General features: G+C 51.6%; 2 protein-coding genes across 3 annotated transcripts in view; one reads left to right on the plus strand and one right to left on the minus strand.

Moving 5' to 3' along the window:
• Positions 1 to 16,786, minus strand: part of LOC144258216 (uncharacterized) — a 970,182-nt gene that overhangs the window by 615,605 nt on the left and 337,791 nt on the right. The gene's annotated exons all lie outside the window — the stretch shown is intronic.
• LOC144258304 (uncharacterized) lies at positions 1,373 to 7,353 on the plus strand. 2 transcript variants are annotated; one of them, XM_077806780.1, is made up of 5 exons: positions 1,373 to 1,414; position 1,778; positions 2,447 to 2,572; positions 5,664 to 5,777; positions 6,149 to 7,353. In XM_077806780.1, the coding sequence occupies exons 1-5, from the start codon at positions 1,373 to 1,375 to the stop codon at positions 7,351 to 7,353; spliced, it is 1,488 nt and encodes a 495-aa protein (XP_077662906.1). The 2 variants fall into 2 exon arrangements, with proteins under 2 accessions (XP_077662906.1, XP_077662907.1); XM_077806781.1 differs by having other exon boundaries at positions 6,188 to 7,353.

The raw sequence follows: 16,786 nt of genomic DNA on the forward strand, positions 1-16,786 counted from the left end.
GGTGGATCCACAGTGGCCATTATTTGCTAGTGACAGAGTATGGAAATGTCTTACTTATTTTGGCCCTCCATGGCTTCCCTTCTCCTGTTAAAGAGGCGTCCCCGCGGGCTCCCTCTTCCTGTGTGACTGGCCAGCAGGGGGTGGTGATAACTTTCTATCCACTTACCAGACACTGTGAGGGAACACTGTTGCTGGGGGAGGCAGGTGTCTGTGTGGGGAGATTGCAGCGGGAGCTGAAGGGACATTGTGGTAGGGGGAGGCCTCTGGGTGGCTGGGCACGGGGGACGCTAGTCAGGTTGGTGGGTTCTGGAGGATTTGGGGTTTCGGGGGGTAGTTCTGATGTGCTCAGCCCTAAGGCTATGGGTCCTGGAGGTGGGTATTGCTGGGGGCCTGTTGGCTGCAGACCAGTGGGGGTGGGGGTCTCTTGGGCAGGTGGGGCAGGGGAGTAGACGCTGCCTGGTGCTGTGCCAGGGTCTCTGTCTGGGATTGCCCAGCTGGCTCCTGGGACCATTGCCATGCCCAGTGCACAGCGCTGTGGTGGGGCGGTCCCTGGCGCAGAGTGAGGGGTCCTCCTGGAAAGCATCAGGAGGTCCTGCTGGGAGGAGGAGGGGGTCCCAGGCAAATGGGCTGGCAGATCCTGGTGGAGGGCAGGTGGTGGTCCTAGGCAGGCAATGGGGAAATCCCAGGCAGGCAGTGAAGGACTATAAAATGACTGTACACAAAGAGCCCCCACCCCATTTCTCCTGCCATTTGCAGGAGCAAATCCAGCCATGGGGGAGCAAACAACCCAGGAATGAGAGTTTCCTAGCAGACAGGCATGGAGAGGGCACAGGGAAAAGGAGATAGAGAGACTGACAGGGTCCGTGGGATAAGAGTTTTGAAAGAGATTTCCAGCTCTCTCATCTGCCCAGACAGATGTATTACTGCAGTGTGGGGAGAATCACTTTCCTGTGGACAAGGCGAGGATGAGAGAGAGGAAAACCCAGTTCCTGACTCCATGTCCCTCCTGCTGGGGTGTGGCTGCCGTGGGGTCAGTGTCAGAGGGAATCCTCGAAAGGGACTCCTTTGGTTCTGCTTTTTTCTAGGATTGCGTTCAGAGACTTTGTTTTGGGATGCGGGAGGGAGAAAGGAGGTTAAAAGTGTGTCCGTGAGCTTAGCCGGGCAGGAGGGGCCAGGTCTCTGCTGTAATCCAGAGATTGAGCATTTTCTCAGCACGGCAGAATCTCGGATCTCGCTCTGCAAGGAAAGAGCCTGGGGGAAGCGTGATGTGAAATGAACTAATGCCAGTTCCTAAACTTCCACAACAGCCCTTCTTGCCCGGCCAGGTTGCAGAACGACGCTCATGTTTCTTTCCGGTTCATCCCGTCCTCCCATGGGACAAGGGAGCGACATGGCTGCAGAGGAGCCAGCTCAGGTAGGGATTATTGAGGGGGTTCTGATCTGTTCCTGCAGGAGGGAGAGGGACAGCAAATACACGGGAGAGGGGAAGGTTTGCACCGTCTGGTTTGGAGGTTGGAGCGGGGCAGGAAATGCACGGCGTGGAGAAAGGGAGGAGGCCAGGGGGTGGCAGACCTGTTGGGAGTTGTTTAATAAGTGGCCTAGATTCTAGGAAGAGACCCATGAGGTTCGGAGGTGGAAATGCTTCAATCTGGTGAAGAGAAAATAACCTACCTAGATGGGGCTGGGGCTGGGAAAAAGGACCAGACTCCTAGTGCTGGAGCCTCACCCAACTAACCAGCGTGTGCCTTGAAATACGAAGGGGGAAGCCACCAGTCAGGGTGAGGGGAGATTCCCCTGCTTCATATCCAGCTCTAGGAGTGGCTAAGTCATTTTGCAAGGTAACCCATTTCCCCTTGTTTTTTCCTGCCCCCCCCCCGCCTGACGTTCTTGTTAAACCCTGGATTTATGCTGGAAATGGGCCACCTTGATTATCATACACATTGTAAGGAGAGTGATCACTTTAGATAAGCTATTACCAGCAGGAGAGTGGGGTGGGAGGAGGTATTTTTTTCACGATTTGTGTGTATATAAAAAGATCTTCTACACTTTCCACAGTTTGCATCCGATGAAGTGAGCTGTAGCTCACGAAAGCTTATGCTCAAATAAATTGGATAGTCTCTAAGGTGCCACAAGTCCTCCTTTTCTTTTCACAAGGAGGAGGGTGTTGGGCTTCCTACAAGAGATCTCTCCCTAGACCCTGCTCGGGGCAGCATCTCCGGTATCAGTCTTTGGCTAGTAGGTGTGTGATGGATCTGCTGGGAGAGAGGAGGGGTGTCTCTTTGCCCCCTCCCCCTGGTGTTTCCTGGGTGCTCTGAGCGCGTGGGGGTGGGACTCTGTTGGCTGCGGTCCACCCAGTGTTTCCGTTTGATTGGCACCTCTCCCCCACGAATAGTGGGGCCGTGAGTGGGGCAGCAGGTCCTGAGTGGGGGGCTCTTGCTCTTTCAAGGGCCGGTGACCTTCGAGGAGCTGGCTGTGTATTTCACCAGGGAAGAGGGGGCTCTGCTGGACCCCGCTCAGAGAGCCCTCTCCAGAGACGTCATGCAGGAGACCTATGAGAATGTGACCTCGCTGGGTAAGGGTTCCTGTCCCCTCGGTTCGTGGAAGGGGAACGGAAGAGATGAGGTTCACGCCACCCCCACAATGCCACCTCTGCTCTGTCCTCTTCCAGCATCACCCCAGCATGCCAGTGACACACACACGACCAGAGACCCTCCCCTGCTGCTGAACGCTGTGGGAAGAGAGCACAGGAGCAGAATCGCACAGTGTCAAATATTTCCTGTTTGCACAAGTAAAAGGGGGGGTTAGATCCAGCATAACGAACAGAAGCTTCCTACCCCTGGCCTTCTCTCAAACCCTGAGCCTTCTCCACCCAGACCAGAATGTGCTTGGGGTGTAAGAAGCAGGCTGCTGGGGTCAGAGCAGATGGTCCAGGGTTACTGATCACACAGACCTTGAATGGTGGCTGGGGGAATCCAGACAAGGGAGCTCCAGCAGCAGAGCATTGAAACTCAGCCAGGATTACAGATGACACAACTCCTCACTGCTCCGGATTGCCCCGTGCATGGGACAATGGCCTCGGTTGCTGGTGAAAATCCTTGAGACCTGGAGAGTTGCTCCCCCCATCCCCATGTGCAATAGCCACAATCTCTCTTCTCTGCAGACTTGGTTTTTTGAGTCCCTCATTCCTGAAGTCACATGACCCCGATTCTTATTTTTCACATTCTGCTTGTCTAGACTATTTAGAGTCTGTTGCTTCTGAATGATAGTTTCTAATTTCCCAGTGTTCTCCACACCCAGGGATTTTCCTACTCCCTCCCATTGCACTGGACTCATTAGATTCCCTAGTATTTAAGAATGGCCACACTGGTACAGACCAAAGGTCCATCTAGCCCAGTGTCCTGTCTTCCGAGAGTGACCAGCGCCGGGTGTCCCATAGGGAATGAACAGAACAGGGAATCATGGAGTGATTCATCTCCTGTCACCCATTCACAGCTTATGACAAACAGAAGTTAGGGACACCATCCCTGCCCATCCTGGCTAATAACCATTCACGGACCTGTCCTCAATAGATTTCTCATGGTGTTTTTTGTTTTTTTTTTGTAACCCTATTATAATCTTGGCCTTCACAACGTCCTCTGGCAAGGAGTTCCCCAGGTTGACTGTGCGTTGTGTGAAGAAATACTTCCTTTTGTTTCTTATAAACCTGCTGCCTATTAATTTGATTGGGTGATTCCTAGTCCTTGTGTTCTGAGAAGGAGTAAATGACACGTCCTTATTTACTTTCTCCACGGCAGTTTTGATTTTATAGACCTCTCTCATATCCCCCCTTTGTCTCTTTTCCAAGCTGAATAGTCCCGGTCTTTTTAATCTTTCCCCGTACAGAAGAGTTTCATACCTGTAATCATTTGGGTTGCCCTTTCCTGAACCTTTTCCAATTCAAATATATCTTTTTTTGAGATGGGGCAACCACATCTGCAGGCACTATTCGAGATGTGGGTGTACCATGGGTTTATATGGAGGCGATATGATATTTTCTGTCTTCTTATCTATCCATTTCAGAATGATTCCCAACATTCTCTTTGCTTTTTGACTGCCGTGGCACACTGAGTTGATGTTTTCAGAGAAGTGTGCCCAGTGACTCCAAGATCCCTCTGTTGAGTGGAAACAGCTCATTTAGAGCCCATCATTTTATATGTGTAGTTGGGATTATGTTTTCCAATGGGCTGCAATATGGTGCTATCCTGACACCTAGTACTGCTGAGATCCTGCATTCAGTGATATCCCTGCCCTTCCTGTTCCCGTTCTCATAAAAGAAGAAGAGCATCCAAATGCGTGTTTCCCTTCATTCCCTCAGCGGTCCTCATGGGAATCCCTGATGGGTTCCAAAGTGTATTAAAACCTTTCTTAAAGGGTTACCTCTTGGTGGTTATCAGGTCCTGTGAGTTTGTAGCCCAGAAAGACCCCCCTCAGTCAGCTCAAACTCAGCTCTTTATCCCCCAAAAGTCTGTCGTCTTCAGTCTCCTGAATGAGGGGAAATCCGTCCCTACCCCTTTCTGCGTTGGGTAAAGCTTCAAAAGGTGGAGCTCTGCATAACCAGCCTTGAGATCTGGCATTCATCACCCTGTAGTGATACCAGCTTGCACAGGAAACCCATCCCGCAGCCCTTCATGTGGCGCATCTCGGCATCATAGTCTGTGAAGAATTCATGCTTTCAAGGGCTGGCTTAGATATACAGATAAGAGTTTGCAGGCAATGAAAAGAGAGTAATTGCCAAACGTGAGCAATATCTAATCCTTTAAAGCCTGAAAGTGCCTTGGGGGGAGGGGACAGGAGCCGGCTGTGTGGGGGCGGTGGGGCTCAGATACTGGGCATTGAGAGCCTAGAGCCAGCTGTGCGCTGGAGAGACGGGGCATGAACCAGCTGTGTACAGGGGAGGTGAGCAGGGGAGAGGTGCTGTGGACACAGCCGCGAGCAGCTGTGAGTGCCGTCCTCTCTGCAGCATGATGAGAGAGCCTGGCGTCCCACTGCTGATCCCAGACTTGTATGAGGAGGGAAGAAATTGGCATCAAGTCTCAACCGCAGCCAGCCTGTGCCCTGGGGAGGAGACGGGTGTCTCCAGGGAGAAATCTGGGGGATTGTGACCCTGCATGCCCCACCCACCCTCTGATCATCAATTCCGGATATTAACGGTGATTCCACAAACAAAGAGTAATTTTGGGAAAAAATGCAGTCTTAGCGACAATTTCCGGAAAACACTGGCCCTGGTTGTAACATTAAATCCGATGGTCTCAAGATCTAGGCCTGTGTTGATCAGATCTGCCACTCTGCCTTCACGGAGTTCACTCTGCTGGTGGGTTGTACCCCTTCCCCCATTCTGTGTCTGCCTTGTCTATTTAGATTGAAACTTCTTCAGGACACAGGCCATCAACGCTTCTCGGTTTGTACTGTGCCTAGCAAAATGAGGACCCACTGTTAGTTGGCCCTTAGGCACTAATGTAATGAATATGATTGATAATCATCATCTCCTGGCCCTTTGAGCCAAGGAAGCCGGCCTTGGGACGTTACTACTTCAAAGTGAGCTGGGCTTAAAAGCATGGAATATTCTTTGTGACAAGTATCCCACAAATTCCACTGACCTCCCTTGTTTTCTTTGCCTTGAGCAGGGTTTCCAGTTTCCAGAACTGATGTGATCTCGCAGCTGGAACGAGGGGAGGAGTCGTGCGTCCCAGACCTTCATGGCTCTAAGAAAAAAGTGCTCCCGAGAGCTGCCTTCATAGGTGAGGCATTGGTTAAACCAACCCCAAAACTGTCAGTGAATACAGGAAACATTTGGGATGCCCTACAAAGACCTTGTGAGCTCTCCAAGTTCAGGATTGTTCCCTGCAGATGTGGAATCATTAGGCAGAGGTCACTCATGGCTTCCCACCTATCCTGACTGACAACTGGCAGCAGGTCCCTCCCCAATCTCGCTGTCCCCTGAGATTTCTTCTGAGATACGGACCCAGAACTGATCCCTTCGTTTCTCTCCTCTGGGGAAGGTTGAAGGGAAAATCAGCTCCCTGATAGGTTTGATCTGTCCTGTACACATTTTGGTTCCTTCATCCCTTTTCCATTCTTCTCTCTGAGATTTCCTTTCTCTCTGGTGCAGGCAGAGACTTATGTCTGGATTCTCTCGGTCTCCTGTCAGGTGTTCGGATGGTGAGTGAAAACGAGGAGGAAACCCAGGAGGAAGAGGCTGAGCGAGTAGAAGCCCATGGGATGTTGTCAGGAAGGTCCAAAGGGAATGATTCTGGGAGTTGTGCACACCCAGAAGAAACAAAAGCCTGTGAGAGTCAGCAGAGGCCAGAGGAAAACTTCGGTAGCCAGTCAGACCTTATTACACGTGAGAGAATGAACTTGGAAGGAACATGCTACACATGCCTCGAGTGTGGGAAAAGCTTCAAAGGGAGCTCAGACCTTCTCACACATCAGAGAATCCACACAGGTGAGAAACCTTACGGATGCCCTGAGTGTGGGAAACACTTCAAGCAGAGCTCACACCTTATTACACATCGGAAAATCCACACGGGTGAGAAACCTTATGGATGCCCTGAGTGTGGGAAACACTTCAAGCAGAGCTCACACCTTATTACACATTGGAAAATCCACACGGGTGAGAAACCTTACGGATGCCCTGAGTGTGGGAAACACTTCAAGCAGAGCTCACACCTTATTACACATCGGAAAATCCACACGGGTGAGAAACCTTATGGATGCCCTGAGTGTGGGAAGCACTTCATTGACAGTTCATCCCTCCTCTCACATCAGCGAATCCACACAGGGGAGAGGCCCTACACATGCTCTCAGTGTGGGAAAAGCTTCAATCGGAGCTCAAACCTGATCACACATCAGCGAATCCACACGGGAGACGCACCCTACACATGCTCTGAGTGTGGGGAATGCTTCCGTTATAGCTCAGCCCTTACCACACATCAGAGAACGCACACAGGAGAGACCCCCTACACGTGCTCTGAGTGCGGGAAAAGCTTTAATCGGAGCTCTGTACTGACCACACATAGAAGAATCCACACAGGTGAGAAGCCTTATGGATGCTCTGTGTGTGGGAAACGCTTCAATCGGAGCTCATACTTTATCATACATCAGCGAATCCATACGGGTGAGAAACCTTATGGATGCCCTGAGTGTGGGAAACACTTCAATCAAAGCTCAGCCCTTATCACACATCAGCGAATCCACACAGGAGAGAGGCCCTACATGTGCTCTGAGTGTGGGAAACGCTTCAATCGGAGCTCAACCCTTATTAGACATCAGAAAATCCACATGGGACTGATCTGTAACAAATGCCTTGACTAGGGCTGACCAAATTCTTTTCAATCACATTTGCTAATTCCCACTTAGTGATCTGTGCCCCATCTTCACCGTGGTTACTCAGCTCCCCCAGGTGAGTTGCCTGCTCCTGCCTTTTGCAGCTCACCCTTCTTTGGGGTCAGTCCTGTGATGTTTTCTATCAACTCCTTTCCTTTTGGGTCAAAGGAGCGTGTGTCCCTCCAGCCAGGAATGTTCATCAGCTCCAGGTGGGGGAGAGAGGTTTGTTCCCAACAAGCTACACTGAGGCAAAAAGTACCCGTGCCTTACATCCACTAGGACTGTACATGGCGTTGGCTGCTCAAGTTAGTGATCTTGGTGTTAAAAGACAATTACAGTTGTCGTGCAGATGCAGCCGAGGTGCAGTGGTTGGCATTAGCTTTCCCCTTGACCTGACCTAAACTCCATCACATGTCCTAGTCTAAACAAAGCCTGAGCATCACAGTTATACTGTTCCCCCATTTAAAAACAATTGTTAGTCATCAAGTTCCCCCACCAGGATCATATTGTTTCATTCCCAGTTGTCACAGTTCATCAGAGTGCTGTTGCTTCAGGTTTTCCTGAAGGCAGATATTTTTACGGCCGTTTTCCTCCCTTAAAATATATAGAAGTATAACAAAGAGCAGGAATAGGGAAGGGATAGGGAAAAATGTCTTTTCCCCTCTGTAACAACAGAAGAACATAGGGTAAATAAGAGGAAAGCAGCTTTCTGCGGTGTAACTCCTGAGGTGTGCACGCAGATTTCGTGATGCATGATAGAAAGGGGCCATGACAGGGACACACTGCCGTGCGGGGTCAAAGTGAAGGAGCTGTGACACGCCTACCACAAGGTGCAGGAGGCAAACTGCTGCTCCATATTGGGGGCTAACTAACCCCAGCATCACGGCAAGAATCGACCTAGCAGCTGGAGAAAAAATATGTATGAGAGTCAAATACACCCCCACGTGGCCTGTCTCTTCCCCAATCTCAACACCTGGAAGATTGTCTGGAAGACTCAGAATTTGAACTGCAGAGATTGGTCCCAGGCTGAGAGGGAATTCAGTCTGTGTATTAAGAACTCAACATTGCCTTGAGCAAGCAGTGATGAGAAAAGCTGTTTGATCCAATTCTTGCTCAGTATATTCAAATTAGAGTTTAGACTGGGAGTCTATTTTCATTTGTTTTGTAACCACTTTTGACCTCTGTGACGAACACTTATACTCAGTTAAAATCTAACTTTCTGTAGTTAATAAACTTATTTTACTATTTTATACTTACTCCTGAGTTTGTCCAAAGTGCTTGGGAAAGTTGCTCACATGACAAAGGCTGGTGCATGTCCCCTTTATTTTTGATGAAGTGGCGAACTAATTAATGAGCTTACACTTTTCAAGAGAAGGCCGTGAGCCGTGTAAGATGGTACATTTCTGAGGTGCAAGGCTGAGAGCTGGGAAGATATGCTGGTGTCTCTGTATAATTGAGGAGTGGTTTAAAGAGCATTCATGCAACTTAGTTGGGTGCTTTGCTGCATGTTGTTGGCCAAATGATCATAGAATCCTAGGATATCGGGGTTGGAAGGGACCTCAGGAGGTATCTAGTCCAATCCCATGCCCAGAGGAGGACCAATCCCCAACTAAATCATCCCAGCCAGGGCTTTGTCAAGCCTGATCTTAAAAACTTCTAAGGAAGGAGATTCCACCACCTCCCGAGGTAACCCATTCCAGTGTTTCACCACCCTCCTAGTGAAAAAGTTTTTCCTAATATCCAACCTAAATCTCCCCCACTGCAACTTGACCATTACTCCTTGTCCTGTCATCTGCTGTCACTGAGAATAGTCTAGATCCGTCCTCTTTGGATCCACCTTCATTTAGTTCAAAGCAGCTATGACATCCCCCCTCATTCTTTTCTTCTGTAGAGTAAACAATCCCAGTTCCCTCAGCCTCTCCTCATAAGGCATGTGTTCCAGACCCCGAATCATTTTTGTTGCCTTTCGCTGGACTCTCTCCAATTTCTCCACATCCTTCTTGTAGTGTGGGGCCCAAAACTGGACACAGTACTCCAGATGAGGCCTCACCAGTGTCGAATTGAGGGGAAGGATCACATCCCTCGATCTGCTGGCAATGCCCCTACTTATACACCCCAAAATGGGACTTATACACCCCAGTCGTCTGGGACTTCCCCCGATCACCATGAGTTTTCAAAGATATTGGACAATGGCTCTGCAATCACATCCGCCAACTCCTTTAGCCCTCTCGGATGCAACGCATCCGGCCCCATGGACTTGTGCTCGTCCAGCTTTTCTAAATAGTCCCGAACCACTTCTTTCTCCACAGAGGGCTGGTCATCTCCTTCCCATGCTGTGCTGCCCAGGGCAGCAGTCTGGGAGCTGAGCTTGTTCGTGAAGACAGGCAAAAAAAGCATTGAGTACATTAGCTTTTTTCACATCCTCTGTCACTAGGTTGCCTCCCTCATTCAGTAAGGGGCCCACACTTTCCTTGGCTTTCTCCTTGTTGCCAACATACCTGAAGAAACCCTTCTTGTTACTCTTAACATCTCTTGCTAGCTACAACTCCAGGTGTGATTTGGCCTTCCTGATTTCACTCCTGCATGCCCAAGCAATATTTTTATACTCATCCCTGGTCATTTGTCCAATCTTCCACTTCTTGTAAGCTTCTTTTTTGTATTTGAGATCAGCAAGGATTTCCCTGTTAAGCCACAGTAATGTCCCGAGCTCCCCAAGTCCCATTGACAGCTGAGCTCTTCCTTCCCATTGAGCCCAGCAGAGACAGTGGGTGGGGGGGTGAGTTTGTACCCCAATAACTGACAGAGCCAAGCAAAGAGCAAAGAAATGTTTCCTTCAGTCACTAGGTCTCTGTTTCTGTGGCTCACGCTCTCTCCCCTTCTCTGATAACGAGCAACGCTAAGAGAGGAAGAGGTTCAAACATGTGCTAGGTGGTGGCTAGGGTGGGATGACAAATTGAAAACCATCACAGAGCCCTCTACTGTGACACTGAGACGATCCCATTCTGACCTTTTACTGACACTTCTTTAATAACTAAAAAAAAAGAACAGGAGGACTTGTGGCACCTTAGAGGCTAACCGATTTATTTGAGCATAAGCTTTCGTGAGCTACAGAATGCATCCGATGAAGTGAGCTGTAGCTCACGAAAGCTTATGCTCAAAGAAATTGGTTAGTCTCTAAGGTGCCACAAGTCCTCCTTTCCTTTTTGCAGATACAGACTAAGATGGCTGCTACTCTGAAACCTGTCGTCATTAATAACGGTTCCCCTGACGTACGTTGCTAAGATTATTTAAATAGCTCCTACACCGATACCTCCTGCCCCTTCTGGCTGGTTCATTGCGCTGTTTGGAACCTGCACCTAAAATTACACCCTCCCTGGGAGCAAGATTGAAAACTGCCCAAGGAAACCCCATTGGGTTTCAAGTGCCGCCCAAGCAGGGAGGCAAAGGGACAGCACAGGGTCGCAGAGCTTCTCCTTTGTCCCAGGGAGAAGGATCTAGTGGGCTAGATTAGGGGGGCTAATAGTCATGACTCCTGGGTTCTATTCCTGGCTGTGGGAGGAAAGGGGTGTCGAGTGGATTAGAGTGTGGGGGGGGGGCTAGGAGTCAAAGAAAAAACACCTCCCTTGTGTTCAGCTTCAATGCACATTGAACAAGAACATGGCTTCTCATGTCTTAGGTTCTGATGCCATCGTGTGGCCGTTTCATTTCACTTCTTCTTGTGAAAAGGTTTGGGTGCCTTGGCACAGACACGTTATTTCCTGGGGAGAGACGGAGAAGTGGAAGCTGCATGGATTTCATCCTCCAAAAAATAGATTAAAATAATCCCCAGACAGCTCAGGCCCACCCGTCCCCCCTCGCTGCTGCCAGTGAAGCTCAGTTCTGGGCCTGGTGTGCAGTAAATGTGGGGGAGACGCTGCCTGCCTGGACTTTTCGGGAGAAAAAGTCAGACACGATGCCATGCCTGGTGCAGGAGATGCAGATGTGTTGCTTGATTGTTTTTCTCATTTTAAATGTACTTGATCATTTCGATGGCAAAAAATCTTTGAAAAAGACCATGAAACAAAGAAGAAACCATGAAAATACCCAAGGGAGAGAGGGGGTTTCTGAGAGCCGGGGTAGAGATGGAGATGTTCATGAAACGGGGACAGGCCAAAGCAGGTAGCAAAGGGGAAGGTTTTTTGTGCAGTTCCATTTTAACCAGCCTCACATCCTGGAGTCCCTAATGTCCCAGCTTACCCGCAACGTGTGACCTCGAGACTCCTCCCCACTGCAAAAACTGCAGATCCCCCAGCACTCCTTAACCTAGATGGATCCTCTGGCAACCAGATGTCTCTGCAGAACCGCCGTGGTTACTCTCCTGAGTGTCTGTTCAAGGATAGCTACTGACTTCTCCTGAGAATGCAGTTGAGGAATGGCTCTCCCATCTCTAGATGCTTTCCTGTGGGCTCTGAGAAGCAGGATGGGGCGTGTATGATAAAGTCCACGCAACGTTCCCCTTTGATCCCAGCCCTGGGACGTCACCAGTTGCCACCTATCCCCTGGCAGCAGTGAGGGATGTTTCCCACTGTCCAGGACACACCAGCCTTGGACCAAAGGCAGCTTGAGGCTTCTCCTCTCTCCCTTCTTGAATCAAGTTCATGTTTTTTCCAAGAGTTAAAGCAGCCCAAACCCCCAGGGTCTGGATTAATGTCACAAGTTTGCTATCTCTCCCTGGAAGACAACTTCTTAATGAGAGGAGTTAAATGAGATGAGTGGAGTTAAATCAGTTCTCAGCCTGAGTCCTTTGCTCTTAATCCTGAGGATATTGTCCCAGCGTGGGGCCATTTCCTGCCTCTCTTTCACACAGAAGGACAATTTTCTTTGCGCAGACGCAGGAACATCAAGATCTTTCTCTGTCCCTTGTGCAAAGTAGGGTGTCAAATTCCAAGGAACCTTCCTCTTCTGCGATGGAAACAATGGAGAAGCAGGGGGCCCTGGGCACCTCTAGCCCTGGCTGGGAGACGTTCCCTCCCTGCTTTCTTTACGCTGCTTGTTGTTATTTCATGGAGTGTCTGGGATGGGGGAAAAGCTGAGTTCACTCCAGGTGGAGGGAAAAAAGGACCCTGAGAATCTCAGGGCCTCAGGGAAAACCCAACCCCTGCTACCGGGATCACGGAGGTGCTGGGGATTTGAGCAGGAAAGGGACTGTGTGAATTGTCCAGGTGGGGAATGAATAACCATTGACAACTAGATCCACCTCATTAACCACCGACACAGGCTAATCGTGCTGCAGATAGAAGGGAAACTGGGAGCGATTCTTTGCTGTCAGCCATGGAAACAGTGACCCGAGTGCACTGCAGTGAATGTGCTGGGGAAAGCTGGACTTTACAGGCAGGTGGAAATAGCAGATCCCTGCAGGAGTTTCAGTCCTGCTCAGTGCGTGGCAGGTGCCCATTGCACGGAAGGTCTGTGGGGGTTTCTGCTCCTAAGTCACCTTGGTACTTTTAAGATTCCCACCCAAGGGGTGGCTTGGGACAGTAGCGGATGAGAAGGGGGAATCCTCCAGCCCTGGAGGGAAAGGTCCTGTCTGCCCAGACTGAGGGGCAAGGAGACGGAGGGGGCAGTCAGTGCTCAGAGAGGAGAGAGCTCAGTGATTTACACCCACCAGGGGACACTGTCTTTTTGAGGCGCATGCAGCTGGCTTGGGATGGTGCTGACGATGGATAGAAAACAGGCTGGAGTCAAAGACAGATCAGACCACAGAAGGGGAAGGGGAAGGGCATCTCCATAGAAGGTCCTGGGTGCTCAGATACCCCAGTTCTAGGTACCCTGGCCTGTCCCAGAGAGAAAAGACAAAGAGGGGCCCAGCCCCCCGACAGTCATCCCATGGAGAAGAATCTGGTTGGGAGTGGGGTGAAGGTTCCCGCTGGACAAAGGGGAGCTGAAGTCCCCCAGCGTCCTGGAATTTAAGCAATGCAAGCTTCAAACCCTGCACGGGTGCGGCCTGAGGGGCACCCGCAGAAGGTTGGGCTGGACAGGGGCGGCAGGTTTCTACAATTTTTGGTGGTTTCCAGAATGGGACCAAGTCCTGCCTCCCCATCCACCTCCCCCCACATCTGCCTAAGGCTCTGGGAGGGAGTTTGGGTATGGGAGGGAGAGGGAAAGGGATTGGGCTCTGGGAGGGAGTTTGGGTGTGGGCTGTGTGTTGCGGCAGGGGGTTGGGCTGCAGGAGGGAATGCAGGGTGCGGGGTCTGGGCTGGGGCAGGGGGTTGGGGTGCAGGAGCAGGTGTGGGGGCAGGCTCTGGGAAGGAATTGGGTGTGTGGTGTGGGCTCTGGGCTGGGGCAGGGGGTTAGGGTGTGGGAGGGGGTGAGGGGTACAGGCTCTGGGAGGCAGTTTGGGTGCATGTGTGGGGTCTTGGCTGGGGCAGGGCGTTGGGTGCAGGAATGGGTGGGGTGGCCAGGTTCTAGGAGGGAGTTTGGGTGTGGGCTCTGGGCTGGGGTTGGGGTGCAGGAGAGGGTGCAGGTCAGGCTCTGGGAGGGAGTTTGGGTGCAGGGGGTTGGCTCTGGGCTGGGGAAGAGGGTTGGGGTGCAAGAGCAGGTGTGGGGGGAGGCCTGTGGGAGGAAGTTTGGGTGCGGGATCTGGGTTGGGGTTGGGGGTTGGGGTGCAGGAGGGGGTGCGGGCGCAGGTTCTGGGAGGAAATTTGGGTGTGGGGTGTGGGCTCTGGGCTGGGGCATGGGGGTAGGGTGCAGGAGGGAGTGCAGGGGGTGGACTCTGTGAGGGAGTTTGGGTGCAGGGGGTTGGGCTCTGGGCTGGGGCTTGGGGTGCAGGAGAGAGTGAGGGTGCAGCTCTTACCTCAGGCATCTCCCAAAAGCAACCCACACCCCCCTCTGGCAGCAGCTCCTAGGTTGGGGGTCTCTGCCCATCGCTGCCCACGGACACCACCCCAGCAGCTCCCATTGCCACAGATGGCAGAGTCGGCCCTCGGGGTGGGGGCAGCGTGTGGAGATCCCCCCACCCCCGGGGCTGCAGGGACGCGCCAGCCGCTTCCGAGACTGGCAGGCCACACGGAGTGTAAGCAGTGTCAGGGTGAGCCTCACCCTGAAATCTGGTGGTGAGGTCTGGCAAGTTGTGGAAAAGAACTTCCGGGGCCGATCTCATTTGCATAGGCACACCCACCCCGCCTAGAACGCGGCCATAGCTGCCGAAATGGTCACTTTGGCTGCTGTGGGATCCCCAGTGTCTCTGTTACTGGGGCAGGAAGAATAAATTGTTATTACCCTGATTATGGGAACTGTGCTGGGAACTGTACTTGGCCTTTTGTTATGATGGAGGGACTCACCATCAACTAAGTAGCAATCGCTAGGAAAGGGTCATGGGTTCCAAAACTCTGTGAATTGAGAGAGGTTGGGGGCAAGTATTAATACTTGGTGGCATGGGTCTCTTTGTGATGATCTTACATGTTAATTGCCCTTCGTTTTCTCTCCACTGTGGAATCTCAGAGCTAATTTTGATTTCGTTAGGAGTCTAGTTACAGGCTGCTGAGCTCACTTCGGGCTAATGGTGTACTATCACTGAGGCTCCTATACTACAAGCTGATTTCACCAAAGAGCTGAACTGACTAAGAGCCGAAATCACTGACTGTTGTGTTAAGTAGTGAGGGAGCCTGAAGATCTATTGTGGAGAAGTTTGCGGGACTGCTGGAGTGCCTTGTGGACAGGCTGGTGGAGCAGTTCATGGGACGGCGGGAGCTGCTGGTGGGACGTGGAGCAGTTCATGGGACGGCGGGAGCTGCTGGTGGGACGCGGAGCGGAGCTGAGCGAAGCAGTTCGTGGGGCGGCTGGTGGAGTGGAGGCCTATGGAGCTGTGGGGTGGTCAGCTTCAGATCATGTAAGGTGCCTTTTACCCCCGCCCCCATCTCCACCCAGGTTGGGAGGTAAAGCTCTGCAGATAAACTTTTGAACTTTGGGGCTGCCCTGACCAGGGACAGAGACTTTTGGGTCATTGGACTTTTGGGACTTTGGGTGATTTGGGGTTGCTGGACTCAAGAACCAAAGGGAAAGGGCATGCCCCAGTTTGCTTGGGGTGGGTTTTTTTTTGCTTGTGGATTGTGTTATGAATCCTGTTGGTGGTGTTTCCCCAACATAATGCCACATTGTTTCTCTCTGTTATTAAAAGGCTTTTTTCTACACTCAGACTAGGTGCTTGCGAGAGGGGAAGGATTGCCTCTGGGAGGCGCCCAGCGGGGGTGGTACATATTTGTCCCAGGTCACTGGGTGGGGGCTCGAGCCGGTTTGCATTGTGTTATTGGAATGGATCCCCTAGATATTGAACCCAGCCCTTGTTGCTGCCAACTCTAATGGGCAGAAGGGTTACATGGAGCAAGGGTGGGCAGGAAGCCGACTTCGCCCCCTTGTGCTGCCTGTGATGGCGGTGGGGGTCCCCGGGCCCTTTTAAATTGCCCGGGGGCAGCAGGCGGGTCTGGGGGAGACACCGGGCCCCGGACTTTGGTGGAGCCAGGCCCCCGTGGTCTTATGTTGCTGGAGCATGGGCACCAGGGGCCCAGATGAGGCGCCTCCCCTGCGGCTGGAGGAGCATGGGTGCTAATCCACCTTTCGGCGGGTTGGTTTTTGGAAGGTTAAATGAAGGCAGCCTCTGCTCTGGGCTCGCCCAGTTTCAGGGCCTGACGCTGCTTTGCACAACGATGAATCTCGGAACAGGCCATCAATGAAATGACGGCAGAACCTGAGGAAGGAAAAGCCTCCGGGTTCGTCTGTGGGCCTTGACGCCGAACGGGAGCCGTAATTTGACTCGCTTTGTGGCTGCGGCCGGTAAAATGTCAGGACAAAGTCGTCCCAGTGATTGTGACACTGGGTTTGAGGCGGCTTTGGTCTTATAAAAATGTAACTAGCATGGAACACTTGTGTTTTTAAAGGTGGCTTCCCCAAGCAATCCCAAGTTGTTCTTCCCAGAGCTGGGTGATGGTGGGCAGCAGGGGATCTCCCCAGTCTGTGGGGGAATCTCTCTGGGCCCCACTGTTAGTTCTCCAGCCTTTCTCCCCCTAACCACGCAGACCTCTCCCCCACCCATTGTCAATGCTTTACAGTGACCTCTCCATCCCCTTATGGGATACAGCCTCTCGGTGACCGAGACTGCCTGGGTCTCCCCTCTGCATGGCTCCAGTGGGGAAGGAAAGAGTCTGACAGGGGAGAGGAAGGAGACAGGCCGAAGGAGTCAAATGGGGCTAGACGAGAATAGAGAATAGAGGAGATTTTCTTCCTATTAAAGTGGACTGGAGTCTCATTGCTGGAAAGCCACATCTTGAGTGAGGTTTGAACCGGCAGCCTTTCAATTGCCACAGAGACCGATTTTCTACAGTTTCATATTTGAGCTCTGAGCAGTCATACTGCTCCCTTACATACAGTGCAACTCCCCCACCTTTTC

Source organism: Eretmochelys imbricata, chromosome 28 (genome assembly GCF_965152235.1).
Source record: "Eretmochelys imbricata isolate rEreImb1 chromosome 28, rEreImb1.hap1, whole genome shotgun sequence".
NCBI lineage: Eukaryota > Metazoa > Chordata > Testudines > Cheloniidae > Eretmochelys > Eretmochelys imbricata.